Source organism: Onychostruthus taczanowskii, unplaced genomic scaffold, assembly GCF_017590055.1.
Source record: "Onychostruthus taczanowskii isolate IOZ18803 unplaced genomic scaffold, ASM1759005v1 scaffold12, whole genome shotgun sequence".
Taxonomy (NCBI): Eukaryota; Metazoa; Chordata; class Aves; order Passeriformes; family Passeridae; genus Onychostruthus; species Onychostruthus taczanowskii.
In genome coordinates this window covers 1595340-1622991 of record NW_024498351.1, presented here as the reverse complement: position 1 = coordinate 1622991, position 27652 = coordinate 1595340, and the positions used below count along the sequence as shown (strand labels likewise).

At 41.9% G+C, this 27652-nt stretch overlaps 1 protein-coding gene across 2 annotated transcripts in view; it reads left to right on the top strand.

Moving 5' to 3' along the window:
• The window catches only part of ELOVL6 (ELOVL fatty acid elongase 6), a 79890-nt gene extending 55024 nt beyond the window's left edge, over positions 1-24866 (top strand). For both annotated transcript variants that reach the window (XM_041395777.1, XM_041395778.1), the window contains 2 exons: positions 16543-16694; positions 18605-24866. In XM_041395777.1, the coding sequence (XP_041251711.1) occupies positions 16543-16694; positions 18605-19029 (577 nt within the window). In that variant the 3' untranslated portion in view covers positions 19030-24866. The remainder of the gene's footprint in view (positions 1-16542; positions 16695-18604) is intronic.
• The last annotated feature ends 2786 nt before the right edge of the window (positions 24867-27652 follow it).

The window sequence follows — 27652 nt, the reverse complement described above, 5'->3', positions numbered from 1 at the left end:
TCCAAACCCAGATATGCTTTGTAGCTGTGGTGGAAATGAGTAGATGTCAGTACAGGGTTTCCAAATGTCTTTCTTCCACTTTCTCTAAGCAGTAGAAATGGTATCAAATGTAGCTAAAAGGTTGCTATCTGCTTGCCACAGAGCTAACCAGAGCCTCAAAAGCGAAGTAATTCCCGCAACAACAGGTGTTATACTTGAATGACAAACCCAAAACGACACGCTAAAGGAAGGTGACTCACTTTGCCTTTACAGAACTGGTGTTGACTGATTTCCTACTGAAGGCACAGCAGCAGCGTAGAGGGGTTTGCACCCACAGAGGGCTCCTGACAAGGGAATCTGAGACATGCCTTTATGTGAAGAGCTCAATTCTGAGCTGAATTAAACAGAAAAGACAAGACATGTATTTAAAGAAAAGATTTCCATTGCTTGGATTTGTGACTCTGAAATACATTCTAGTTATCATGCTTGTAAGTAGGAAAATCGATGAAAGATGGCTGAGATTTATGTCCCATCGTAAGAACTGCTGTTCACAGATACTTGCCATGGAGATTTAAACACAACTTAATTTCACATGTTGCTGAGCAACCCATCAAAATCTTAAAATACTCTGAAATTTTATAAGGTCCTGACAGTACATTCAAAGAGAAAATTAATTACTGAAAAGAGGAATGTTTGCCAAATAACATTAAAATTAATAAGCACATTTAAGGTGAATTAATAATCTTCACACATATAAATTTAAAAGGAAGTTAATTCAAAGTGAAACATTCCCTATATTTGCAAAGCATTTGTAATGCATATTCTCAGGACATTTCTCAGAACCCAAATCAGCAAAAGGCTTAATATACACCTACTTAACAATTTATATCTATAGAACCATGTTCATCTTTACATATTTACCTGATTTTCTTACATGACAGATAAAGAAACATCTTTTTAATTACCACTTTGGAGATGAAGTTGAATGTTGGGTGAACAGTAGAAATTCAGAATGATTGGAGAGAAGACAAAAATCCATTGGATAAGATTTAAGAGTTTAAGAAGAAAAGTTTCTTTTCCATAAGTCATTGTAATTCCAGTAAGAAAATATAAACAGCATTGTGTAGAGTGAATTCATACAGTGCAAAACAAATGAAAGCTGGCATTAAAAAAACTGTGTAGGGGTGATAAAAATATACAGACTAAGAACAAAAAACTATCACAAAACAAAGAACTGTCAAGAAGATGTATCTCCAATATCTACCTTATTTATTCTAACTAACCTTATTCCCAGATTTGTAACTGATGCCATGTGACAAAATGCTGTGCCTATCTTCTAAAATCTCACCCCTTTGTTCATTCTGCTGTTACTCCTGTGGACTCCTGTGTCCATCAAAGTAATTTTGAATGTAAGATGATTTTACCGTTTTTACCTACTCAGGTCTAATTAAAAGTAAACCAAGGAGTCACTATGAGACCTGATTCTACTTTACAGGAGATATGGATAGGTCTGTCTAAACATTATTATGAAAAATCTATTTTCTCAGTGCTAAGCTGGGCCTCCTTTCTTTAAGACCTTTTCTTTTTCTCTGGCTTAGCTTGCTTGCCTTTATTGCTGGAACATGAACATCTTAGCAAAGTGAATTCAGTACATCTTTTGGAAAACTGTTGTGCTCATTTTGCCCTTGTTCCTTCCCCTCTCTCACAATCAATGAGTGTGTTGACACTCAGTGTATCACCTTGAATTACACCTTTCTTGTGAGCTCATCCTGTTCCAGCCCACAGGAGCCCTCACAGGTCACCCACCACCCAGCATGAATAATACCCAAAGCAAAGCCCCTGAGAGTGAAAGTTTGCCTCTCAATTTTATGCAGGGATCAGACTGAAGTGCACATTTGAGAAATAAAGAATATCTGTCTGGTGGCTTAAGCAGGGAACTGTACTAGAGGGAAAGTGTATAATTAATTTAAAAGGAATCAATCAAATCAATCAATCAAATTCTCTGCCCATGTCACGGCACTTCTGCATTTTACTCAGCCTCAACACTTAGCTCGTGAGCATGCAGAAATCCCTGGGGAACTGGTATGTCCATGTATTTCCTTCTGAGTAAGTCCCTGACAGCTTGTGCTTGTTGGAGGCAGCGGGAATACAGCGCTGAGAGGTGTTAACTTGCATGACCCATCACAGGCAGTGCTTTGACTGCAGATGGGCTGTTAATAAACCCCGCCGGAGCCAGCGGCGCTCGCACGCGGGGCTTGGCTGCGCGCGGGTGTCCGCCCGTGGTTTAGCAGAGTCGCGGTTTTGTCACAAGTTCACCTTCTTTTAAACTAATGTGTCTCCTTGTGCCTGTACCATTCAGCATCCTCCTCCCAGCTTGTTGCATTAAAAAAGAAAAATAAATTATTTGCCAACTGTAGGCGAATCCCTGAGATGTGAACTTCCTTAGGTGCTTGCAGGAGCATCACCCCACTGAGGACAGAATGAAAAAGAAGATCAGTGGCTCCAGGCCAGCAATTGGTATTAAATTTATGGATCCGAGCAGCTCATTACAATTGTATTATAGCTTCTAGCTTCTTTAAGCCTCCTTTATTCTGTCAGATTCTAGTGTTTCCCTGTAACTTAGATTTTTCTTACTTTGTTATCTGCCAGTTTTACAGCTTTACTGGTGGCTGGCTTCATTGGTTGGCTTGATTCTTTGCTAAATCTTTTACTTTATTACTGTTTGGCTTTATTTGCATAGGATAATTTCAAACTCCTGAATACATAAATTTCAGTGCTATACATGACAGTTACTTTGCCAGCTTGATACTTTTGATCCTGTAAGTATCTTTAATTTATCCTGCAGAACTAGATAATGCCACTTTTTTGGATTATCATTTAAATCACTGCAATTCTATACTTACTCTAAGACTGCCTTGAGATGATGTTGGATGCTGAGAATAATTTCAGTAACAACACAGGAACAAGTGCAAATGCCCCTGACACATTCATTAAGGACTGCTTAAGAGGCACACTGTGCTTATGAATCCTCATGGGCTACTTTAGAAATCCTCAGATGGATTCCTTAATTCCTATGAGATTTTGCACTAAACATGAGGCTTAAGTCAAAAATTGATTTTTTTTCCTTTTTAGTAGTTGAGCCACAGTCCAAACGTGTCAAAATAAATATTCAAGAATTAGGAAATACTTCTTGAAAGAAAAATATCTCATTGAGTATGCAGCCTTCACAGGGTGCCAGAAAATTTCAGCTACAGCAAAGTCCAGTTATTATTTAGTGATGGTATTGCTCAAGAAGTAACAGCTTTCATCAAGAAATATTGTTCCTGCAAGTTCCCACCCTCCATATGCTAGATCACCAGGAAGCAATGTCAGGTAGCAGCACACTGAATAGGGTAAAACCAGGTGCTAGGTAATTACTATTTATTAGCTTCTAACTGACTCTTTGGAAATGCAAGGATGCAAGGATGCGTGGTTAGAGCTGGAAAATTATTTTTCATTCTCTGTAAGAAAAGAGTTATGTGATTTTTGGCATGTATGGGCACAAGAGTGTTTCTCTGGTGTTACTCGGGTGATGATTGAATGCAGCTGCTCTTCAGCCTGACCATTGCTCCCTGCTTGTCTCTGCCAAAACCCAGTGGGCCTTGCAGAGCTGCCGAGTGCTCTGGGTAAGGCTCTCTGTGCAAGAACAACTCTCCTTACTTTTACCAGTTATCTTCCCCTCTGTTGCACAGACTACTGGTAGGGATCTGGACCCACCTTTTTTTTTTTCCACTGTGCCTTTTAAGCAGCACAAGTTCTTCCACCAGCTCACAAAGCTTCACTTATTGATTTTTTGGTTTTGTGCCCTTGGGATTGCCTGAATATAGCTGTTCCCAATCATAAGGAAGGCAGATCTGGAGAATCAAACTACATTTATTCAGGCTCCATGAAGAGAGACTGGAAGGCAGTACCTGTGGTAGATTGATTTTTATCCACAAATACAAATAAGCCTTACAAGTAATAGTTGCAGCAATTGGCAGAATTGTTGAGGTTGCCACTTTAGCAGGGGAGAGTCAGGTGGATTTTCCTCTGCTGTGGTGTTAATGTGATTAAAATCTCCAGATGACAGTGTCCATTGATCGGGAGCCCTGCAGAGATGTCACTGTTTGGGTATGATTAATGAGGTCCCTGGGGAGGGAAAGAAATAAGTTAGGTCTGGCTTTCCTTCCAGTTTTGTCAATAAAAAGGACAAAGAAATGGATTGGGGAGCCAGGTGAGTTGTGACTAAGAAATCTGCCGGCAAGAGGGAGGGAAGGGCTGAAGGGAGTGGCCCCACACTGAGGATTTATTGCCGAGAAGAAAAAAAAGGCTGATGCAAGATGCACAGTGTCTGCCCTCACTGGGAAACCACACAGCGAGCCATTGCTTTGATAGACCTCATTACCTTGCCCAAAATTTATCACATGGGATCCTAACACCACCCAGGCATGCATGCATATGCTTATGGGTCTATATAGCTGCACAAATGATACATTGTTTCTTGGAGCCGTGTAAAATATTTGCACAATTTCTAAATCAATCTGAGCTGGCCTGACTTCAGGTTTTGGTCCTAACTGAAAACACAATTGATTTTCATTGAAAAGCTTTCTAGAAAGGCTTCTGGATCACTACAGTAGACAGGTCTGAAAAACAAGGTTTGTGTGCTTGGTTCAGTGGTAGGGGTCTTTTTTAGAAATAGAAGGGGAATTCTGTCAAATTTGCTTTGGGATTTTGATAGGACTGAGCCCAAACCTCAAAGTGCGCATGAGTTTATGCAACAAGACATTTTCTGCCAAAAAGACTGATGATAACTGTAAAGATCAGCACAAGTTGTGTTCATACACATGGTCCTGAGAGCCAGAGAACCTCATTATAAAGTACTTCCAGTACTGCTAACCAGCAGGTTTAAGGATAAGCAAGCACCATACTGAAAAAAGGTGTTATTCCCCATCTTCTCCTATTCCAACCCTTTTTTTTTTCTTTTTTTTTTTTTTTTTAACATTGCTGTGGCTTGGACTTTACCCTGAATGAATCTCCTTCACCTTCAAGTCTGGTAAAGGAGGACTGTGTGGGTGAACTGCAAGATTGATTTGGTATCCTTCCCAGTTAGGAAGTGGTCAGGGGGAGAGGCTGAGGATCAGCTGGGCTGCAAAACATCAGAAGGAAGGTTTCACTGTTGGGGCTTGTTAAATTCTTGGTGTTCTCATGCATTTGTGTATGTTTTGGAGGGACCCATTTCTGTTATTCAGAGCAGTGGATTATAGAGATAAGAGTCTGTAATAAACATAATGGTACCTAATACAGCATTGGTACAGTTCTTGCTGCATTCTCAACTGTAGCCTGTGTGTTTCTGAGCTTTTGAGTCACTCCTGGGATTTTCTGTCACCCTGTAAAGGAGCATATTTAAAACAAGATCCAGCAGAGATGCCAACCACTGTCTTGAATTCCTTTTCAGTGGCTTTCTAGGGCAGAGAGCTGCTCAGAGCACGGCGCCACATTTTGAACTCTCTAGTGCCAGGGCTGGCTGGAAAGGCTTCTGCCTTTCCCCATCTTTGTTCTCCCCACTATGAATGAGAGCAAAGAAATAATCTCATTAAGAAGTGGAGGAGAGACTATTTTAGCTGCATCATTCACCAGTCCAGGTGAATGGCATGGCCGAGGAGCCAGCCAGAGCAGCACAGCAGGGTGGATAGCCAGGCACTGCAGGCAGCACCTGCTTGTGGAGTGGGTGGAGGGGTCGGAGAGCTCCAGAAGCAGAGGGCTGGAGCTCACTGTGGGGTGCATGGGTACAGGAGCTTAGAGCGGAGGAGAGCCACAGAGAATGCCCATTGCTAGCAATCACAGTCGCCTCCCCACAGAAAGCAAACATTTCCAAATAGTGCATTCCCTCTCCTCTCTCAGCTGGAAAGGTAAAATTGCAAGTGGGAACAAAGGCATTAGTCATGGTGAGCTTTCAGGCCGTTTAGGAAGTTAAAGACATTTTCTAGTCGGAAACATTGGTGAAAATAGTGCTCTTAATTACAATGGTTTGGTCATTTTATAGATACCTTGTAGCCTTTGAGACACATGGGATGAAGAGAATGAGTACTGTCTTCTTTTTAAAGAATGAGATTGACATAAGTGCTCTTAAATTACTGTTATGTTAATTTTTGAAAAAGTGCTTTTAAAGGTGTTCGGTTACTGTAAGAGAAAAATGTATCATGGAACCAAGATGCTTATTCCATTTTTTTCTATTTCCTGCTTGTTGTAAGAGAATAAATAATGGTCCCAAATTATTTTATATATAGGCTAGGCCTTGGAGGACACAGGCATGAGGGAGTTGTTCCTGTGCTTTCAATTATCTGCTGCAACTGAATTGTAGTAACTGAGCACATTGTTGTCTAAACACAGTTAAGGTGTTGTCTAAACACAGTTAACAAGGGCTCAAATATGGTGGCAAAAACTTCCTTCTTTGTTTTTACGGTTTTACACTAAAATTGCTAGATATAGAATGAGCATGTAAATAGTTACCATAGTTCATCAGCACCAGAGAAAACTTGGTAACATTTTTTCACATCTGTGCCTGAAATTACTTTTCTTAAAGGAAAATGTGAGAAAATTATAGCCAGTGTGATTTTTTTTTTTCCCTAGTGAAATGCAAACAATATAGAGCAGAAGGGAGTTCAGCTTAGGTGTTCGGTAATGTTATGATAGTCCTAAATCCCAAACATACAAAAAGAAGTGTTGCAGTCCTCTGAAAGACTGAGATTGAAATAATCAGATTTTTTTTCATTCTACAGTGAAAGTTTAGGATTTTGTTTTTGTCCAGAGTTGACTCACTGCTTGGGTCTTCAGGCTTTTCCTTCATAGTCTTGGCTGGATAGAAGCCTTATAAAAATGGATTTCCCTCATACTCCATTGCTGCTGAATAGGATTAAAACTCCATTGTTGTAGTTTTATCAATTGAAGGCATAAGCAAAGGAGAACAGGAGTTTTTAAGAATATTGGCATTGAATTTTCCACCTCACTTTTGTATCTGCTCATGTCACAAGGAGTTAAGCACCCCATCATGGATTCTGATCCATACCTGATTTTATTCTGGAGCTGACTGGTGCAAAACAATGACAGTAGTTAAAACAAATACAGAACTTCCACAAGGGAGAAAATCCAAGTATTTTCTGCTACAGTTAAGGTCAGTTGCTGAGTCTGGTCCTCTGCAAACTCAAGAGGTGTGACTGTGGGGAGGAGGTAGAAGCATGGATGCCCTTGAAACTCATTTTGTAGGTTCACATACTCTGTCACTTCTGTCCAGCTGTGTCAGGCCAAACCTACCCTGGTGTTTGCCTAACGTACTTTCCTAAGGGAAAACCGAGGGAAGGCAAGGGTCTGACTGCCTCTGTGGAAGACACATCTGGTTTTCAGGCTAGGTCAGAATGTTTTCAGCTGTTGGTGTTTCTAGGACAGCACAGCTTTGTAAATATGCAGCGTATGTCTCTGCACATCACTCTGTATTTTTAGATCTTGAAAGTGTGCTGCCAAAATATCAAATGTACAAGCAGTGAAGTGCTGTTAAGAGGTGTGCCAATAGCTTTTATGTTTATACACTATTTATCTTGAAAGGTATAGGTGTACCTTGGGTAATTAAGATGAAGGATGTTGGACTTGAAGGTTTAGAGAGCAACTTTAAAAATGAAAAGAAAATCTACAATAGGTCAAAGGACTCTGAAGAAAATTCCTTCTACTGGAGTGTGTTTACTGTTTTCAGTGATACAGAGTGAGGTCAGACCTCTTTCTGCTTACATCAAACAGACCTCATGGGTAGGGCACTGAACCACAACTCACAGATTCACAGAATAACCTGAGTTGGGAGGGACCCACAAGGATCATCAAGTCTAACTCTTAAGTAAATGGCCCATATGGGGATTGAACCCACAACCTTGGACTCACGAAATTGCACATCATTTCTTATCCCAACTTGGATACAGATTTTTGACAGGACAATTAAAATTCAGTTTGCCTCACCTCTCTTTGAAATGGATTTTATGCTTAACTACCTTACAAGTCTATCACATAAGTAAAGGCCATAAAATTCTGTGAGGAATTCCTACATGAAATGTTAAAGGCCTTGGAGATGCCAACACAGACAGAAGTCTGAAGGAAGTCGCCTGAACAGACCCCAGCTCATGAACAGCTTTGTACCTAGCAGTTCTTCCACAGGACCATCTGACCTAAAGCAGTTGGTGGCCTGAATATTATTTAGGTTGGTAACTTTGGGACAGCCCAGGCTGGAGGTGGTAGGTGTTAGCTGTTGGAAAGCAGAGAAGACCAAGTTTTTGGAATGGCAGAGAAAGGTCTGCTCTGTGGAGAGAATGGAGATGCTCTTTTCACCTGAAGTGAATTCAGTAAGGAGGCAGAGGTTTCTGGAGAGGTATCTGGATCAGTTTGAGGAGGTAAAACAGAGAAGTGCTTTACAAATATCTTAAAACAACAGTCTTTCTGCAGGAACAGGTCTCCCTCTTCATCACTGACCTTGGCATTGCTTGAAAGCACTTTGGAAATGTTGAAAGACGTTGAAACAATAGTCTAATTGCATTCATTTTGTTTGCCATTTCTTACAAAATAACAGTTGAGCTGAGTTCATCAGCTGTGATTTGAACAAGTGTCTCTCTAGGATTTCAACATAAATCACTGTTAAGAAGTCCTGTCTTTTAAATGCTTTTAGAACACCTCAAAAATATTACATTCAGAGTTAAGAGTGACCAAATCCATACCTAGTACCATTATTTTTCAAACTTTTTTGTGAGTATAATATCGCTGTTTATCCTTCACGGATCAAGAGACCGATTAATTTAATTTGGAAAGTTAAACACTCTCCCACAAACATAGCAAAATATATTTAATAACTAGGCACAGACTTACAAAGCTAATTCTTCTAGTCAGTTATTAATATAAATGAATATTTCATATAGGCTGCCCTTGTGTCACATTGACCCTTTAGGATGTTGGGTGCCAGATCCTTTTCCTTTTTGTGAGTTTCAAGTACTCATTATTTTGCATTGACTTAACAACAGATGTCATTAACTCCATGAAATCAAAATAAGAGCCATGTAGGTCATCACATGGAGCAACAGTCAAATGATGGCTTTCGGTCATTGGTCACATTTAATTTGTGCTTAATGATCAGCTTTTCACCATACAGTACAAATATCATGATTTTGCAATCAAAGGTAATTCTAAAGAAACCATACAGTTTCTACAACAGCTTAAATACAGGAAGATCCAGGACTTACAGTAATTCATGGAATTTATGTCACCTAAGTTTTATTGAATACCTTCAAGACAAACTAAGACAGGAGTCACATCTGAGATAAGCTTTAGGTGGTCTGACAACCTTTTCATGACACTGTATATAAAGATTTTCATAGGCATAATTGAATCATTCTGTCTTTTAGAAGATTTGTTCCATCTGGAAAATCCAACGTTTTTTTTTTTTTTTTAGTACTGCACCATCACATATTGCACATTGTCCAGTGAAGTTGGTGCTGCTCTTCCCTTCCCCCTGCAGAGCTGGCCAGGTGTGGACAATTATGTCCATCAATGGAAAAAAGTCAAAACAAGACTTAAGATATGATTCATTAAAAAATAAAAATAAATAAATAAAGTGGAGGAACAGCTACAATGAAATCTAACCAATCCACAAACACCCAAGAGCAACCTGGGTATTGGAAATCAGATTGAAACAATTACAAATTCTGATGGGTTGTGTTGCCCCTTTGCCATGTTCCTGCACACATCAACCCCCCCAGAAAGTGAGGCCCACAGGACCCACATTCTCTCTCAGTGATACCCTGTAAACATGTGCCCATGGACACAAAAGTTTAAGGAAACTTAGTTAGCCAGGAAACATATTTCTCACTCGTCCTTTGCTTCAGTATGCTAGAAGGTTGGTGTGTGACCAGGTTTTTCACCATCCCTTATCAATGGAGGAAGGAATACTGTCTCTGTCAGACAGACTCTTAAGGAGGCTATTCTTGTGGTCTTAATTCCTTTCCCAGCCTTGAAACAGGCTGGCACATCTGCCCACACAAGTTTTTGGAACAATAGTCTTTGAATAAGCACCCAGGCACCAGTAAAAGTCAGTAGGCTGTTGGTCCATAATTCTGGTCAGCACAAACCAGACCATAGTGTATCCTTTCCTCATTTGTTGTTACCCAGATAAACACTTTAACCTGGACATTCCCTTTTGGTATTGCTCAACTTTAAAAAGAAACCAGCCTCTCTATAGCCACATCCTGGGAGAACTGAAATTTTTTTTTTTTAATTTTTTTTTTCAGATGATGAGGGCAGACTCCCACAAGCACTCTGATTTAACTGCTAAAATTTTGTTTGATTGCCTTCTCTTTTTGCCATTATGGTTAGCAGTTTTGCAGAGTACTCTGTAGCTCCTAGGGGACCTGAAACCACCACAAAATATAAAGACAGATTTTAGATTAGGAGCAGGCCAATGGTTCATGAAATCTTCCCACTGGGCTCATGGTATAATCACCACAGCAATAGCAATACAGCAAGCACACTGTGATCTGACTACCTCACCTGTCTACACAGGTAATAGTTTAGGTTTATCTTTCTTCAATACAGCTGTAAATATAAATTTAGAATGTGGCTGCCATACAAATGCACATTCCCAGAACTCCTGCCGTTTGCTAGGTGGGACCTGTCATCATCTCCTTCCTTCCTGGAATAGGCCATTTCCCAACACTGGTCTGCTCACTTTATCTGTAGTCACCTAGGAAAAAATAATACAAACTTGGAAAAAACCCTTTCAAGAAACCCTTTCCTCTGCTGGTTGGAAAGTCCCCCTTCAATGCCAGCATCCTCTGGAGGCACCCCAGTGTCTGTTGAGTCAGCCAAAACTAATGTTATTTCTCACATGGCCAAAGCAGGTTCATATGGGAGACCAATAGAAATCTCCTACAAAAAGCTTAATTTCCAGCAACAAAATCTGTCAGTTTCATAAGAAATCTGTCACCTAGCCCTGTCTCTGATGTGTTATTTTTGTGGTGGACATCTTTGATGGGCTGGTACTGTGGGACCACAGAAGAGGAGAGTGATTGGAAAGAAGCTCACCCTTACGAGGTGGAGAAGAAAAGTACTTCCAGAGAACTGTAAAACAAACCTACTCATGTTGAAAAATTGCTTTGTTACAAACTTATTTTTAGGAATGAGTTAAAAGCACAGCAAGGGAATGACTGAAGGACGTGAGGTGTTCTTTGACATGGAAATACACCCACCTTGGTACATGGTGCTTGGTAATTCCAGGAGTTCCTGAGTTTCTTTACTCTTTTGACTACTGTCCTGTTGGGGAGTTCAGCAGTGCCTGATGAAGCTGCATTTCTTGTCAAGAAAATTAGTTCTGAGAGTTGTTTCTGACACAGGCTTCCTCCCTGCATTTTCCCAGTATCATTTCATCGTTTGTGTGTGTTCTGTTGCTTGGCTAATCACAGAAGGACTCTGCTGCCCCTTTGTGCAGGTACTGCTGTCTCTAGGTGTGCTCTCAGGACTGTCTTGCTGCTTGGAACTGACAGACTGAGGGGTCGCTCTACTTCCCACGCTCCTGTGTGTGAAGCAGTGCAACTCCTTCCTCTTTCCTGCATACTGTGGGATTTAAGTCAGAAGGGCACAGAAGGGCCATTTTATTATGTTACAAGATAGGTAACTCTTCAGTAGCAGAAGGGAAGCTTGGAATGACTGCCAAAGTACTGCTGCTGACCAGAACAGGAAGGTGAACACTGTTTGATTTGTCATGAAGGAAGGTGTGGGAAGCTCCACATTCTTCACCTGCTGCCCTTTAGACATTTCAGAGTGTTCTCTCTGTAAATAGTTCACATGCTAAAAAAAAAAAAAAAAAGAAAAAAAAAAAGAAAAAAGAGTCAACAAACAACTAAAGAACCTGCTTCCCTGCTTTTCTTGCTGTTGTGGTACAAGCAGGCTGCAGTCAGTGTGGTCATCTCAGCTGCTTTCCCAGGACCACTGTGTGCTCGATGTGGCTTCCACAAAGGAGGACATTGTGCTTTGTACCATAGCCTTGTGCTTCCAGGGCACAGACTTACCTGCCAGAACTCCTGTGAGTCACCATGTAAGCAGGTTGGGGCAGAATTAATATTTTTTTCTCTTTTCCAGCTGAGCCTCAGGCTGGGAGCTGGAGCTGTGGGAGCTCTGTCTGGGTGGCCGGCTGGCTCGCTGCTGGACTAGCCCAGCTCACCCACAGCACTCTGTAGTCCAGCACCTCAGTTGAGTTCCACTGGTTGAACCAGCTGGGCACTGCATATACAGACTGCATGGTTTCTTTGGTTAAGTTTTTTTAAAACCAGAGCAGAGACTTTCCTCTCTGTGATTATCCCTTAGAACATGTTGCTATATTCTGTGCTGCACTTCTAAATGTGTTCTTATTTGGAAGTCACGTTCCCTGCTCAGTTCTGCAGTTTTCGTCCTGGACTGGGGTGTTCAGAGATGTCGGGAGCCAAGTGCGGGGATGGGTCTGTCTAGGGAAAGAAAGCAACCCTAGCAAAAATGTGCAGTGACCTCCACTGTGAGGAGGAGCTGAGCCTGCTGCAATGCCACCTGGGGTTGTGGCATTGCAGGTACATTGCAGGTGAAGGCTTGAGGTACCTGCTACTCACTTGGACTTTTGACAATGCCTTACTTCACTCCCTACTGGCAGGTAGGATGGAGACAGCAAAAATAACAATAGGCTTCAGACAGTAACACCTGCATTGTCTTCCCATCAGCCAGCTCTCCAGCCCTTTTTAATTCTGCACTTAACCCATGCATAGGATGTGTTTTGAGGCCCTCTGAGTACTGGATTTCTGTGGCCAGGTTTTGGTAGCAGGAGGACCATTCCTCATCCTGTCCTCCCCTTGCCACTGGGGAAGAGGAGGCACAGAATTCAGGAGTAAAGCTAAACCCAGGAAGAAGTGAAGATGGGGGGTGTTTTTAAGATTTAGCATTTATTTCTCATTATGCTACCCTATTTTGATTGGTGATAACTAATTTCCCCAAGCTGACTCTGTTTTGCCCGTGATGGTAACTGGTAAATGATCTCTCTGTGCCTTTATCCCAGCCCAGGAACTTTTTGATAAATTTTCTCTCCCCTGTCCAGTTGTGGAGGGTATTGACAGAGCAGCTTTAGTGGGTACCTGGCATGCAGCCAGGGTGAACCTACCAGCCCCTATTTGAAAACAAGCTGGAGAGGGAAAAATATTAGTTTGTATTTTACTCATGGATATTTTGATAATACTGTGGACAGTAAAATATCAATTGGGCATTTTTTAACTTGCAGAGAAGTCACTGCCTGAAGGGAGGAGAATGTGGGGCATTTGAGCTTGAATAGATAAGAAGGCTGCATTAGATGATGCAGTTTCTGATCAGTCTCTCTAGTTGTAAAGGACTGTAATTGTACAGTAATTCACTGCTACCTTATTTTAAAAATCCCTGCAGATGATTCCCACCAGACAGACTGCTTTGGTAAGCAGTTCATTTCAATACCTCACAAAAGCTACAGCAGAGAGCAGGGCGAGGACAGAATGAAGCAGAAGTGATTTACTGAGTAAGCAATGTCATCACTCTGCTGCACACCACGTCTTTGCAAGATAGAAATTTGGTGGTTGATTTTACCTTACAGAACAAACAAGATTAAGTGTCAGAGGCACAGAAAGCAGTCTTATTTCTCTGGCTCCAAGACACATTTGCAGGCATGCATTAGACCTTTTTCAGGGTGGCACATACTTGTTGGCAAGGCAATGTTTTGGCATGCAGCACTTCTCATAAGCTTCTACCTGCTCATGGTGTCTACTTAGGTAATTGAATGAGTTACTTGGAGTTTGCTATCCTTCTTTTGCATGAAGCCTTCCTTGGTGAATTATGTGAAAATGTAACTTGGTTTCTGTTGAGAAAAAAAATACAGATTAGTTTAACTCACACCGTGTAGAGCTGTAATTGGGGTCACTTCTAGAGTCATGGAACTAGAGTAAGCCACCATCCTGTGGAATTGCAGAAAAGTGTGTGAGTGTGCATCAGTGCATGTGTGCTCCAAGGAGAGCTCTGCAGTAGCTGCTAAATGGAAAGACAAGCAGAATTACATCAATATAATCTCAAAGACAGCAAAGGGACACTGTAATCCCCCCAGGCACAGACTCTGTGGCTCTGTTATCAGTCTAGATTAGATCCTGGGTGTCCATACCCAATCACAGTTGGATCCTTGTTTGCCTGTTGCTCAAACAAGTGTCCTTCTCATTTACATTTGTGCTCATGGCACAGAATTCGCTTTGGTTTTAAAACCTTAGTAGCAAAAAATTTTCTAGAAAAGCAGTACAGCTTCTTTATACAGAAAGACATGTTGCTTGCAGCTATTTGATTTCATTATTTAAAATTTCCTTTTCTTCCCCTATTTTAATGTCAGCACTTGCTAATGGGAAAAAAAAAAACCAGTGTATTATTAGGTATTCTGCCTGATCTTCCTCCACCCAGTTTTGCAACCACCCAAAACATAGGAGCAGGCAGCAGCATGCCCTGGCTAGCCTGAGGAGTTCACTGCCTCAGGAAGTGATCAGATCACATCTCTGTCAGGATCTCCTGTCTTCTTGGGAATGAGAAATGCAGCTCCTGAGAAAAAAAAAGGGGGCATGTTTTAAACACCAAAGAGAAGACACAGAATGAGTTGCACCTCATTTCAAAACTCCTCCTGCAAGTTTTGGCACTCTGCTGAGTTTAAATGACCAATGCCTGAAAGACGTGAGAAAAGCGTGCTGAGAGAACATTTCTGGGAGGAAACAACCTACATGGAGAGGATGTACTGTGAGCTGTGTGGATGCTCAGAGCTCTTCACTGTCTCCTCTGCATGCAGGGGTGGGTGAGAGACTGCGGTGGCTCTCTTGCCTAAGCCTGGGAATATGTGCTTTGCTTAGGGCAATGCTAATGGAAACACAGACTCAGCTAAACTTCTTCAGCACACCTGAGAACCACAGCAGGGTGGTTTTTTTACTTGCACATAGCGCAAGAGGACTCATCTGGCATCAGAGCCAACGAGCAAATACCACTGTGCAAATAGCAGATAATAATAGTAGCTTTGTAAGTGCTCACAGTCATGGTGCAGTGAAACCTCAGGCATCAGTGGTGCAGGAGCCAGGATGCAGCACTCCTCCGTGGGTATGACCTGGCTCTAGAGCCCCATCTGTGATGCCACTGAGAGCCCAAAGAGCAGCAGGCACTGTGGCACTCCACTGGGCTGCAGATTCCATGCAATGGACAGGGGAGAGCAGGCTGCATTGTTCCTTAGCAGCAGGCAGATTTGAGTGGGTGTATCAATGGTGCAGATGTGGAAATCTGATTACTCCGTGCATATTATATATAAGTTAGGTAGCAGTTTTTATGTGCAGTAGGCTTGCTAGAACCATCTAGTCTGACCAAGAAGCATACAAACTGCCATCACACTCAGCTTTTGAGGCTGCCTTGATGGTTGTAAAACAGTAGTCACAAAAGACAGTGAGGCAGAGTGGGAACCAGTTTAGTCAAGGTCACAAAGAAGCTAGAGGGGAAATAAGATGGAGCTGAGTAGAGGGATGAGGATGTATGATAAACATAAAGTAAGATATACTCAACCCCAAAATAGGTTGTGTCTGACTCTGCTCAATTTCTTTATGAAAGCTATTTCCTTCACCCAGTATTCATCACAGCTTATGCGGGGCCACCAAGCTACAGTAGTAAACAATGGGCAGGCATGTTCCTGCCATAAAACAATGAGACGAAACTCCTTCTGCAGAGCTCCTTGCTGGTGAGACAGAAGCCTTTGTTCCTGAGATGAGCTGGATGTCAACCTATCCCCTCTGTAATTGCAGTAATTAATACTGTTACAAATCTCTTGAAGTTTCTCATTTAAAGAACACTGTTATCTTGCATCTCACTTTGATGAGGTGAAGGTGAATCTGCTGTTTACAGCTTGATTTAACTACCTGTTTCCTCTGTTAGCAATGACCTGTTCAGGGATGAAGTCAAGCATGTGCACCAAAACACTGTCTCTCATCAAAATCTGTGTGCCTAGATATGGCTGTGCTCAGAGCTCCTGTGGATGTAACAAATACAGGGAGAAATGAGAGGAAACTCTGAGAAAACCAGAGTGAATTGGTCCTGATTATATTGCTAATACAGCATTTTATGAACCCATTTCTTGTTGTTTCCCAGCCATCAGCATCAAAACTCTGCATGTTGTTTTGAGCTGAAATAGAATGTTTCCCTGTTCCTGAAAGCTGAAGGATCATTCCTGTGGTAATGAAATAAAAAACACTGATGTTAGCATTCCAGACTTGCACAGGGGATGTGGCTGCAGTCCAGTTTACAGGTCTGAGTTCAGAGTAACTTCATAGAAGCCAGCAGAGTTTCTTCAACTTTAAAGCTGTCTCAAACTTACTATTTCAGCCCAGTTATGGCCTTTTCCTCATAATGATTTGAAGTATGGGATGTAGATTTCAAATGTGCACTGACCTTTCCTAATTTTCTCTTTTTGTTTTAAAGTATATTCGGTGCTGTTCGAACTGGTGCTTATATGCTGTACATTTTGATGACCAAAGGCCTGAAACAGTCAGTGTGTGACCAGAGTTTTTACATTGGACCTGTCAGCAAATTCTGGGCATATGCATTTGTGCTAAGCAAAGCACCCGAACTAGGTGAGTACCCTCTCTCTTTCTCTCATATGCATTTTTGTATTTTTAGAGGAGAAGTGTACATGCAGACAGCACAAGAAGGGTCTCATCACGGTCAAAATCCCATTTAAGTCTCAGAAAAACTGAGTAAGCATAACCAAGCCCAAACTACATGTTTGAGCCCAGGAATAAACTGCAGTGATTATACACAGCAGGACAGTCAAGAAGTAAAAGCAGTGTGGTCCATACCTCTTCCTGAACTACTTGCAGGCAAACAGGAGTGGCATAATCAGCGGTCACACACCCCGTGGCTACAAAAGTGGAGGGTGGGCTATAGCAGCTGTGTCAGCAAGAAGCTTTGAGTCAGGCTCTGCCTCCATTCTGCAGCTTTTATTCTTTAATACACATTTAAGTGTACAGTTATGAGCAGTAAGGTGCTTCCTCCCTAGACTATGAAAGCTGTGGCTGCCTGCTTCCTCCAAGTAGAAATCAATTTCCCATAATATCCCTAGCTTTTCCAGTCTTGATTTTTGTGAACTTATATCTCTCCTGCAGTTTCTTGGTAAGGGTACTTAGGATATCCATGTGAAAGCCAACTTGAAAGTCAGGCTCCATATGTTCTCATCCATGGCTTATTAGTGTAAGAAAGGATTGTTTTAATGGACAGGAGCAGCCCTCCAGCTTTCATTTCAGAGGATGCCCTTATTAAACCCCAAAGGACTGCAGCTCTCACTGTGTTCAGGTATACAGCAAAAATGAGACTTTACCTTTCAGCAGGTAATTTAGTTCAGCAAATTAGAGAGCAGCAATTCATCAGCATTAAAACTAGAATGAGACAGACGCCAGTTGCATTGCTGTGTCAGAATCCCTGGGTTTCCTGCTGTTTAATTTGCTGCAAACCCACAGAAATGTAGTTGTTAAAAATAGGGAACATCAGCTAGAACTGCACAGCACCAGTAAATTGAACATATGATTACTTGTTAAAATATGAGTCAACATCTTGCAGTTAATGAAGTGAACAGCAGCATTATGGTTTATTATAGACCTTGTGAAGACAGTGCAGTTTTGCTTCCATCCATGACTAATATTCAGGACTTAGATTTCCTGGGATACTTACACATCAAACTAAGTCCCCAGGTTCAAATCTCAGGGATCCTTTTGGAAACACTGTGTCTATAATGGTGCAAAACAAGTAACATACATATATATCCATAAATCTAATTGAGATGCTTATTGCAATCATGACAGCAGACGGAAGAAAAAAAGCAATTACTTTTCTACAGACTTACTTTTCTACAATAGTAAGATTGATTTGCAGAAAAGGGGTGTGTGTTTCAACAAAACCCAATTCTTTCTGGAAGCAACTCTTTCAGTATGGTAGGTTGAATATGCAACAGCTTTTTTGTGTATTACCTCAAAAGGCAAATTACCTCTACAGATTTTAACTAGGTGCAGTTTGCACGTAGACATTTCAGAGGACACTGTGCTGCTTCCTCTATGTTTTCTGCTCTCTGTCAAGCTGCATTTGTCTTCCAGTCACAGTATATAATGGGCAGTCCCACAGTAAGAGACGCTACACGTACATCCACCTACCTCACCCCAGACTTTTGTGGATAATGTTTGCAGCAAAGGGCTACCAAGTAAACCTATGGAGTTTTCAGATGGGATTATCCATACAGGAAAATGTAGATGCATTGCTTTGCTAAAGATTGCATAGAGATTAGGAGCCAAACTGGCTCTCAGACAGGCTCTCAGATCTAGAGCTGAGGTGGATTTCATGCTCTAAAGCAGTGTATACTCCAGCAACAGCAAAGGCAAGAGAGCACTGTGTTAATTATGGAATTGTTTGATATATTTCTCATTTCCTCCCCCCTTCTTTTTTTTTTTTTTTTTTTTTTTGTTGTTGTTGTTGTTGTGTTTTGTTTTCATTACAGGTGATACAATATTCATTATTCTTAGGAAGCAGAAGCTCATCTTCTTACACTGGTACCATCACATTACTGTGTTACTTTACTCTTGGTACTCCTACAAGGACATGGTGGCTGGCGGTGGCTGGTTCATGACCATGAACTACGGAGTACACGCCGTCATGTACTCGTACTATGCCTTGCGGGCTGCTGGCTTCAGGGTCTCGCGCAAGTTTGCCATGTTCATCACCTTGTCGCAGATCACTCAGATGTTGATCGGTTGCGTGATCAATTACCTGGTCTTCTCCTGGATGCAGCATGGCCAGTGCCATTCCCACGTGCAGAATATCATCTGGTCCTCTCTCATGTACCTCAGCTACTTCGTGCTCTTCTGCCATTTTTTCTTTGAGGCCTATATCGGCAAAACCAGAAAAGAAAGGAAGGTTGACTAGTGGTAGAAACGAGAAGCCATAGCTCAGGGTCATCAAGAAAAACAAAATTATAAGAAAAAAAATAAGGCACAAGGAAACACATATATGTATGGTGCAGCTAAATCTTGGCAGCTTAGGGAAAGTTAGCATGGTTTAACCCAGTAAGTTTATGATCCTATCATGGTGAGGACTCACTGAATTCTACTCTATCTCAAAGGACTGCTGATGAAAGACAACTTCCTTCTTGTACCTCTCTGCTCTAGAAAAGAAGGAGAAAAGAAGAGAAAAATCAAGAAAAAGAAAGAAAAAAAGAGAGAAGAAAAGAGAAATGGAATAATGTTAAAGGGGGAGAAAAAAGTACATTAAATAAGCAGTGTGTTTCCCCAAGGTGGAGGAGAGACTTATATTTAAACAAAAAAAAAAAAAAAAGGTTTCTAAATACTTTCTAATAATTTCTCTGAAAAAAAGCAGAGGTGACAAAAAAAATCTGTCTATAATAACAACAAGATTGCATAATTAAAATCTTTTCCATAGAAGGTTAATACCTTCAGCCAAAATGAAGCCCAAAAAGATGTTTCCTGCATGGAAACTGGCTGAACTCCACACTGTGGTTATGTATGGAAAAGAGAAAAGATTGATTTCTCTGCTATGTACTCTGCCAGGAGAGCAGATCTGGGATACAGAGTGACCTCCCTCAGAAGGTGGAAAGGAGCAGTATTTTTACAAGAGTTTAATGTGAAAAGATGCACTGTTGCAATACATATCTCAGAGAGTGCATTTCCAAGTGCATTTTTCAGTTGAAGACAAGGAATTTCTGCAGCAGGATAAGTCATAGAGGGTTAAATCAATCAATATTTGCTAAATTACCAGGGGCTAATAGCGGAGGGATGTTCAGAAAGGAGAGGGAGACAACTCCCCTTGCAAGATTTTTAGGAATTATCCATTACTCTTAATTTAGCCCGCAGCAACACCGAATTAAATGGGGGAAATCGGGAGAAATCGCAGTTAGCGAGAAGAGAGTGATTTATCTGCCCACTGTTTTCAGAACAGAGCCCTGTGGTACAATCTGGATTCAGTGTTTTTGCAGACACAAGGATGCCTGCCTGAGTTGGGAGAGGTGGCAGGGCTGTGCGACATTGGGTATCACTGTGCTTCTGCATCTGCCTCCTGGGCAGTGCAAAGATGTTCAAAGTGCCCTCCTCTGGTCACGTGGAGATACTACTACAAAACATACCTGGAATAGGTTTTTCTTGAGATTTGTGTAGAAAAAAATTAGTCTAAATGAAGTAATTTTGCTGCAACAGCTTGACTCTAAAGTCCAGAGAGAGTAATCTTTCATTAAATAAATATATCTCTGCAGAATCTGTACTGTAACATCAGACTGACTGCTTAAGAAGACACTCTTTCTTCTCTGAAGTCAGCTACAGATATAAAGAGAAATGTATTTCACTCTGAACCTTAGAGAGTTAGTTGAAAACAGCCATATTCTTTCAAAGACAAGTAGATTGCATTATCTGTGATATTCCAGTCCTTACAAAGCCAAATAAAATGTGTAAAAGTTCCTAGTATTTCAAAGACGCAAGTATGTAAACTTGATGTTAAATGTGTTAATGTAGTATTCTAAATTGTAACAGCTAGGTAGTTTAACTAAACAATTAGAAGAACTAGATCAACAAAATAGGGACTGCTCTTCTGCATAGAATATACACACACCTATAACTACACCCATATACATATTCTGTGAATTGTCAACAAGAAAAAACAGCCCAGTGGCAGAGAATCACATTTCCTGGCTAATGCAAAAGATTGTCATTATCTTTCTTGCTTTAATTTGAGATTGTACAGTACAAAGGGGTTTTTTTTAATTATGATTTTTAGCTTTAATTGTGCTGTCATTCATGAAACAGAGCTGCTTTAGTATCCTGTTAAGAGATGACAAGGGCTTTCGGTGTCTCATTATATACAGAAGAAAAACAAATAAAGTTACATTCCATATTATGTGAATGGTCTTACAAATCAAAGGCCTTTTCAGGCTCAAATCGTAATTATAACAAGCAGAAAATGAGTTTACATTTGTGTTATTTAAGTTATTGATGTGCTGACATTATTTTATGGTACAAAACATCGCAAAATGTGATATGCAGTAATGAAGCTATGATATTCATTAATAGGACTACTGTATACGTGGAAATATTAGACAAAAACAATTAAATGTGTAAACCATTTTGTTATACAGCTTGGGAGTAGATAATTATAATGCTGAATAAGCCTTTTTCCTCATGTTTAATTTTGCCCTGGCTGAAAAGCAGGTTAAGAAGACCCGTAAAGAGTGGAAAAGGCAAAATTAAAGTTAACTGCAATTAGCTGATAAGGTGTTAGCAGAAGCCCACCATCGTGCCATTTAGAGCCTGAGTCCCGTGTGTCTTAAGTCTGTCAGACAGAACAAGAGGGGCTGGAAGTAGTCCAGTGTCTGGAGCTGAAGCTGGAGCAGACCTCTTGGACTCTCTGAAGTCAGTGGAGGCTTTGCTGTGCTTTGAACAGAGCCAGTGTGCCTGACTGCCTTTATCTGAGCAGAGGGGAAGGAGCCCTGCATTATCTCCTGCAAATTGGAGGCTTATGGCTCATGACTCAAAACCTTTGTTGATGGCAAGTGACATCACAGCATGGCAAGAACTTGCTGCCCAACTTTAACACAGGCATGAAACGGGGTAGGTAGCAAACAACAATCTACCCTGTTTCATACTCTGTTTTCCTTAATTGCATAGGATTAAGCCCCCACATTCCTACATCCTGGATGGCAGTGCTGGCAATGCCAACACTGATTTCAGCAGAGCAAGAAATTCACCTGCTCTCCCAAAATTCACCCCATCTCCCAAAGCCCTCATGGGTACCTCTGCAGCATTCCCAGCATCCGCTCCTCACCATGCCCACTGCCCTCCCACACAAGGCTGGCTGTGGGGGAGGCAGCTTCCCTGCTGCAGCTTCCCTGCTGCCTGGGAAGCGGCTCCAGTGCAGTCAGCAGCCCGAGTGACCTCCTCAGCAGGCAGTGCAGATGCACCCCTGGTGTGCAGGGGAAGCTGAGCACCAAGTGCAGGGGGCATCCTGGCAGGTGACTGGGCTGCAGACAAGCACGCTTGTCAAGATGTGACAGCAGGATCAGACATGTAAGGCACATTGACAAATTAGGGAACATTTGTTGTCACACTGGGAACTGGCTGTGACACTGCCATTTGCTTCAGGAAATTATAACGTCACACACATTCATACCGGTCCTATGGCCCTGCTGTACCATTGGGCTTTTCCTCTGAGGTTTTCCACTGGAGCCAAATGGCCTAACTGGCATTAAAGAATTTGACAAAAAGACAAAATACAGGTGACACTGTTCTTCTTTTCTTCCCCTGAAACGTACATGCATCATATTTCAACATCATATTTAATCCACTTGCATATTCTTAAACACTGAGCTTGTCAACTCTTACGTAGTGACACCTCAACAGTACTCCTGCTGCTCCAGCCTTTGAGCCACAAGATACAAACAGAGCTAATTGGATCCTACTTATTTCCCCTGGCTTGAGTCTTGGAGTCATATTTTCAGATTTTTCTGTGCAGTACCAGAACTATTTTTTTCCCTAATTATTTTGAAGAAATCTGTAATTCTATTGCATTCACACGTGCCATGGGTAGCTCAAACTTTAGATAAATTTATAGGACCTGTGACAGCCGTGAGAGATGCTAGAAATGCTGTTATGGGATCCACTGTTAAAGTCAGGAAAGTTCCACTGGTGATGAGGTCACTCTACCAGGGTCAAAGTCTGTGTTTTATGTTTTGATGTACTGAAATAAAGCCAGAATGGTTGGTATGGATTTATGCTTAGGCAGCTGCCAGCAGAATTTGGCTCTTCCTTAAAACTACTTCTGTGTACTGAACGCTTTAAGGAAAATATTTTAAACTAGTTTATGAAAGAACAAAAGCTTGGATAATTCTGCAGCCTCCTTAAACTGTGCCTGTGATGAGAAGGAAACCCCTGGTTCTTACAGACCTTCTGTAACTCAGAGTCACAAATGATATGTGCTGGGCTCACTGATCACACCCAACTAGGAGCAGCTGGATCGAAAAGAAACCTGTCACCAGCATCTCACAGTAAAATGATTCAAGTTTTTTGCAAGATAAGGGCAGAAGCATGCAAAAGGAATCACTCAAAAGAGTCAGGCAAGGTAGCAGGAATGAAATAGGCAGGTAGCAGGAAAGAAATACTGTGCACAAGTTGCAGGAGACACACAGAAGGAGATCTATTCCATATCCCAGGACAAAGTATTTCCAGGGTGAACACTCACTTCTTTCCAAGATGAGGAGAGGCAACGTGGAAGGAGGGTGGGCTGCACAGTGCCAGGTGCTCGGGATGGGGTGGCTGGTGGAATAAAGCTTCCATGTAGGGGTCCCTCCTGGAGAAGTTAATTAGGCAGTCACTCCCTGAGTGCAAACGTGGGTCTGTGTGTTTGTTTGGAGAAACATACATGGTTTGATAACTTGTTCGAGTCCTGGGTGTAACTTTATTTTTTTCATCTGAAAGTAAAAACTTGGGACATTTCAGTTGAAAACAATGGTACCTCAGGGTTCAGGCAGCATTCGGGTGGTTTCAGGCAACAAAGAGCATAAGACACCAATTATTGTGCCTGGGAAACAGCAGCCTTTGTAAGCAGTGCCAGGTATAATGCAGTGGCACTGCAGTAATACCTGCAGTAGCATAGCCAATTGTGTACTTCAGAATCAGAAGCAGAAGTATAGCATCTTTGTATAGAAACCATAAACATAGATGTAAATTTATGAAGATGGCTTTGATGAAGGAAGACATCAAAACCAGTTTTAGACTGTACTGCATAAATTCAGTACTTGTTCCAATGCCTGCTTCAAGTGAGATTGTTGGTGAGATGTCCAATGCCTTCAGGTAGCTTTGCTTCAGCCCAGTGGAGCCCAGTTGCAGAGGGTGATGTAAGACCTAAATCCCCTTTTTGATTAGTGCTGACATGAACCATCTGGGGCATTACTCAGCTCTGATGTGGCTCTTCAGTCATATTTTCCAGCCTGGCATCAATGAGCCCTCTAGAAGGGAAGAATTGTAACTCAGAATTGTCAGTGGGTTTCCACTGTTTTATTTCAATACATTTTCCATTCCATTTATTTTATTCAAAGCAAGTTGAAGAACAAGTCCCTGATCCTGCTATCATGAATGCTCCATTGCAGCCACTGCATCATACACAGGCTTTTGCTTACAGGGGTAAAGGCAGGACCAGAGTCTTGTTACTGACTAAATTTCTAGCAGAGCAAACACCACAGGGTAGGATTTGATTTCTTAAATTGAATCGACTGTACCAACACAAATAAGATTGGATCTGCACATTAACTTGACAGCTAAGGGTAACCAGGGCCCTCCCCAGGACATCATAATGTAAAATGCTGCATGAAGAGGGGTTAGAGTGTATTTCCCAATGCGTATAAAATAATACTTCCCTGAAACAGTGACCTTCCTGAGAAATCTCCCTTCTGTCCAGTCCTGGACAGCTTCAAACAGGCCTGTCTGCTGAAAAAATGCAGCTCTGATTGACTTATCTGCTTTCTCAAAAGGGCCACTACATGCTTTAGGCTTTTTGGAGCCTTAAAGCTCAAGCTAGATTTATATTCAGAAAAAGAAAAACAACCTTAATATGTGTACAATAACTAGAAGAGAATAGTATGATAAATATCTTTATTTTACCATTTTCAAATGGCTATTTCATTACATAAAAGGAAGTTTTTATTTTTATTTTTTGGGGGTATATTGATATTCCAAATAAATTTTAACTTTTGGTTCAAAATAAAATCTGTCTCTGTGTCTTATTAATCTGTAACATCCATTTTTTCTCTCTACTGGCACTAAATTCATCTATTGAAAAAGAGAAGTGGTTCTCCAGGTATGAGACTACAGCATGACTGCTGTGTCACTTCCCAGCAGATCCCTACCAAGTTCATATTTTTGTGCACCACACAGAAGTATCACTTGGGTTTTTTTTTCTTTTTGTGTACATCACATGCATCTGTGTGATGAGAGTGCATATCATACAGGTGCTTAAATGTCCTGACTGTACATGCTTACATTTTGGAAATCCTAATCTTTGCATCTGTGGTAAGAAATGGGATCCCTGTCCACCATGGTACCATCTGTGCAGGGAGACCACGGGAGCAGAGCAGCACTTGCCAGTGAGCCCTGCCAGCACTGTGCTGTCACTGATGGCACTGACTGCTCTGCAGCTCTGGCTGCTCTCGCCAGCCATTTTCTGAGTAATCCTGTGTCTGATGTTCCCTGAACATCCCAGTTACCCATCCTTCTGCCGGCTTGTGCAGACAAGCACTCCTGCTGAGTGATGGACACAGCCAGCCCTGCTCTGCACAGCAGGAGCAGTTCATGGCTGGTTTTGCTCCTACTCTTTTGGAGTTAAGCTAAAGCAGCTGTGCAGGAAAATCTTTGTTGTCCTATATACACAAATCAATGAAGTGACCTGGCATCTATTGCAGGACTAACCAAAACCTGAGGCAAGATCCAGAGGGAAAAATGTTTGGGCTGCATCATCACCCTGCTGAACCCTCACCACTCCCTGCTGGCTTCCAGCCCCACAGCACCTTTCTGAGTAAAGACAGCAGAGGTTGGAGGCAGGTGGAGTGGGAAGCCCATAGCGGGGACACATGGGGATGTGAGAGACCCTGGTGACCTTCCTGAGGACTGGCTTGGGAATCAGCCCAAGGAGCAGTCTGAAAATGAAACAGCAAGAAGAGGGAATTGTACATATGGACTTGGAAGTGCTGCCTACCATCTTCAGTGTTATCACAGGGGGAGTGAAAGAGCAAATCATGTAGCAAAGCAGAAGGAGGTTTACAAGGTAGGTGCAGCTCAATAACTGGTTCAATAACCAAGCAGAAAAAGAAACAGGATTTGGGCAGTATAGGATTGCTTCAGGCCTATGGCAGAAACTACATTTTCTTTCCTCCAGCTCTGTGCTTCTGACAGATACCTGTGACAGTGTCTGTGCCCCCAAGCACAAAAGTCAGCTCTTCTTTCTAGTTTCTTCTGTCAAGATGCTGTGGTTTACAGTGAGCTTGTGCTTGGAAGTCCCCAGCAGAATTAGTCATCCTGACATCCCACTGAACGTGGCCTGCTGTTTACCCAGAAAGATGATATCAGGATGAAAGAAATTGTGTCATGCTTGTCCTTCAGCACTGAGTGGACACGCAGCCATGCATCACCACATGGCTCAAGCAGTGCTCTGTTTATTGCCATCCCAGCAAGAAGAAACATTTTCCTAAGCTGAGCACGTGCAGGAGCCCAGCCACAGTGGAGGAGAGCCGTGGAGTTGTAGTTGATGCTCTCCTGCCAGCTTGTGCAGGGAATAGGGTCCAGCCCCACCTTGATCCATGCTCTGTCCCTCGTGCACAGCGACTGCCTTGAAGACAAGGCTGAAGCACTTCACAAAGTTCACATTAAGGCCATGCAAGCAAACACAGATTCTACAGTGATGCTGGACATGGCCAAGAAGCTTCTTGAGTCTTTGCCACATTGCTTAATGTCAAGATGCTGAATAAACATTCTTCATCCATTCTCCTCCAAGTAGCTTGGTGACCTCTGTGCTCCCTCAGAGTGATGTGCCCACAAAATCCCTGCCAGAAACCTCCACATAAACACCTTCAGCTGGGACTGCTCTGCCACCTTCCAGCCCTTTGGAGGCCTGAGAATTTGTCAGGCAGCAAACCCTCACTGCTGTTCTGTCAGAAGCTCACCAGAGAAGGCTTGAAAGGGGTTATTTATACTGATTTTCACAGCGATGGAGCAGGCTCTGTTGCCTAAATTACTGATCTGGTGGAGACAGAAGAAGCCAGATGAATTCTGCTGGGGCACAGTGCTCTGTCTTGCCTCTCATCTACGCTGCCCTTCACATTTCCTCTATGCTTTACACAGCCCCAGGTCCTGCTGCTTCAACGATTTTGACTGTCTGTGTGTTCAGCCCAGGCTGAAATCATTGCTTTGCCTAACAGAGGAGGATTTTCTGTCCACCTGCTCCAGTCCCCATCCCACTGTTGTCAGCTGCAGTTTGCAAACCAGTGCTCAAATCCTTTCTGCTGCTGTGGCCACTGTATTTCTTCATATTCTTCATGCACCACAAGTGCATCTCAGGTGCTGCCCCCCAGCACGGCTGGCACCTCCACAGGGTGGGTGATGAAGAAAATCTAACCACAGAAATGGCAGGAGGTGAAGTTACAATAAAGGAAGCAGAAAATACTGGTTTTTGAACATTAGAATAATTTACTTTTGCTGACAGGACCTTAAAGGTCACAGGTAAAGGATTTTTTTTTATCAGTATTTTTTCCTTAAAATTTTCACTAGAAATGCCAGGGATCTGAGGTTTGTCCAATGCAATGCTGGCACTTGGATACAAATTGTGCCATAAGAACTGCTAAGAGCATTTAAACCATTTTTCCTCAGTATTTGTTAGACAGACATCAAAAAAAAAAAAAAAAAAAACCAAAAAAACCAGTTAACAAAGACTTTGCTGTTCACCTCTTCTCCTTTCTCACTACAGCTTTTCTTTCAACATGGCTTTATCCATATAAGATAAA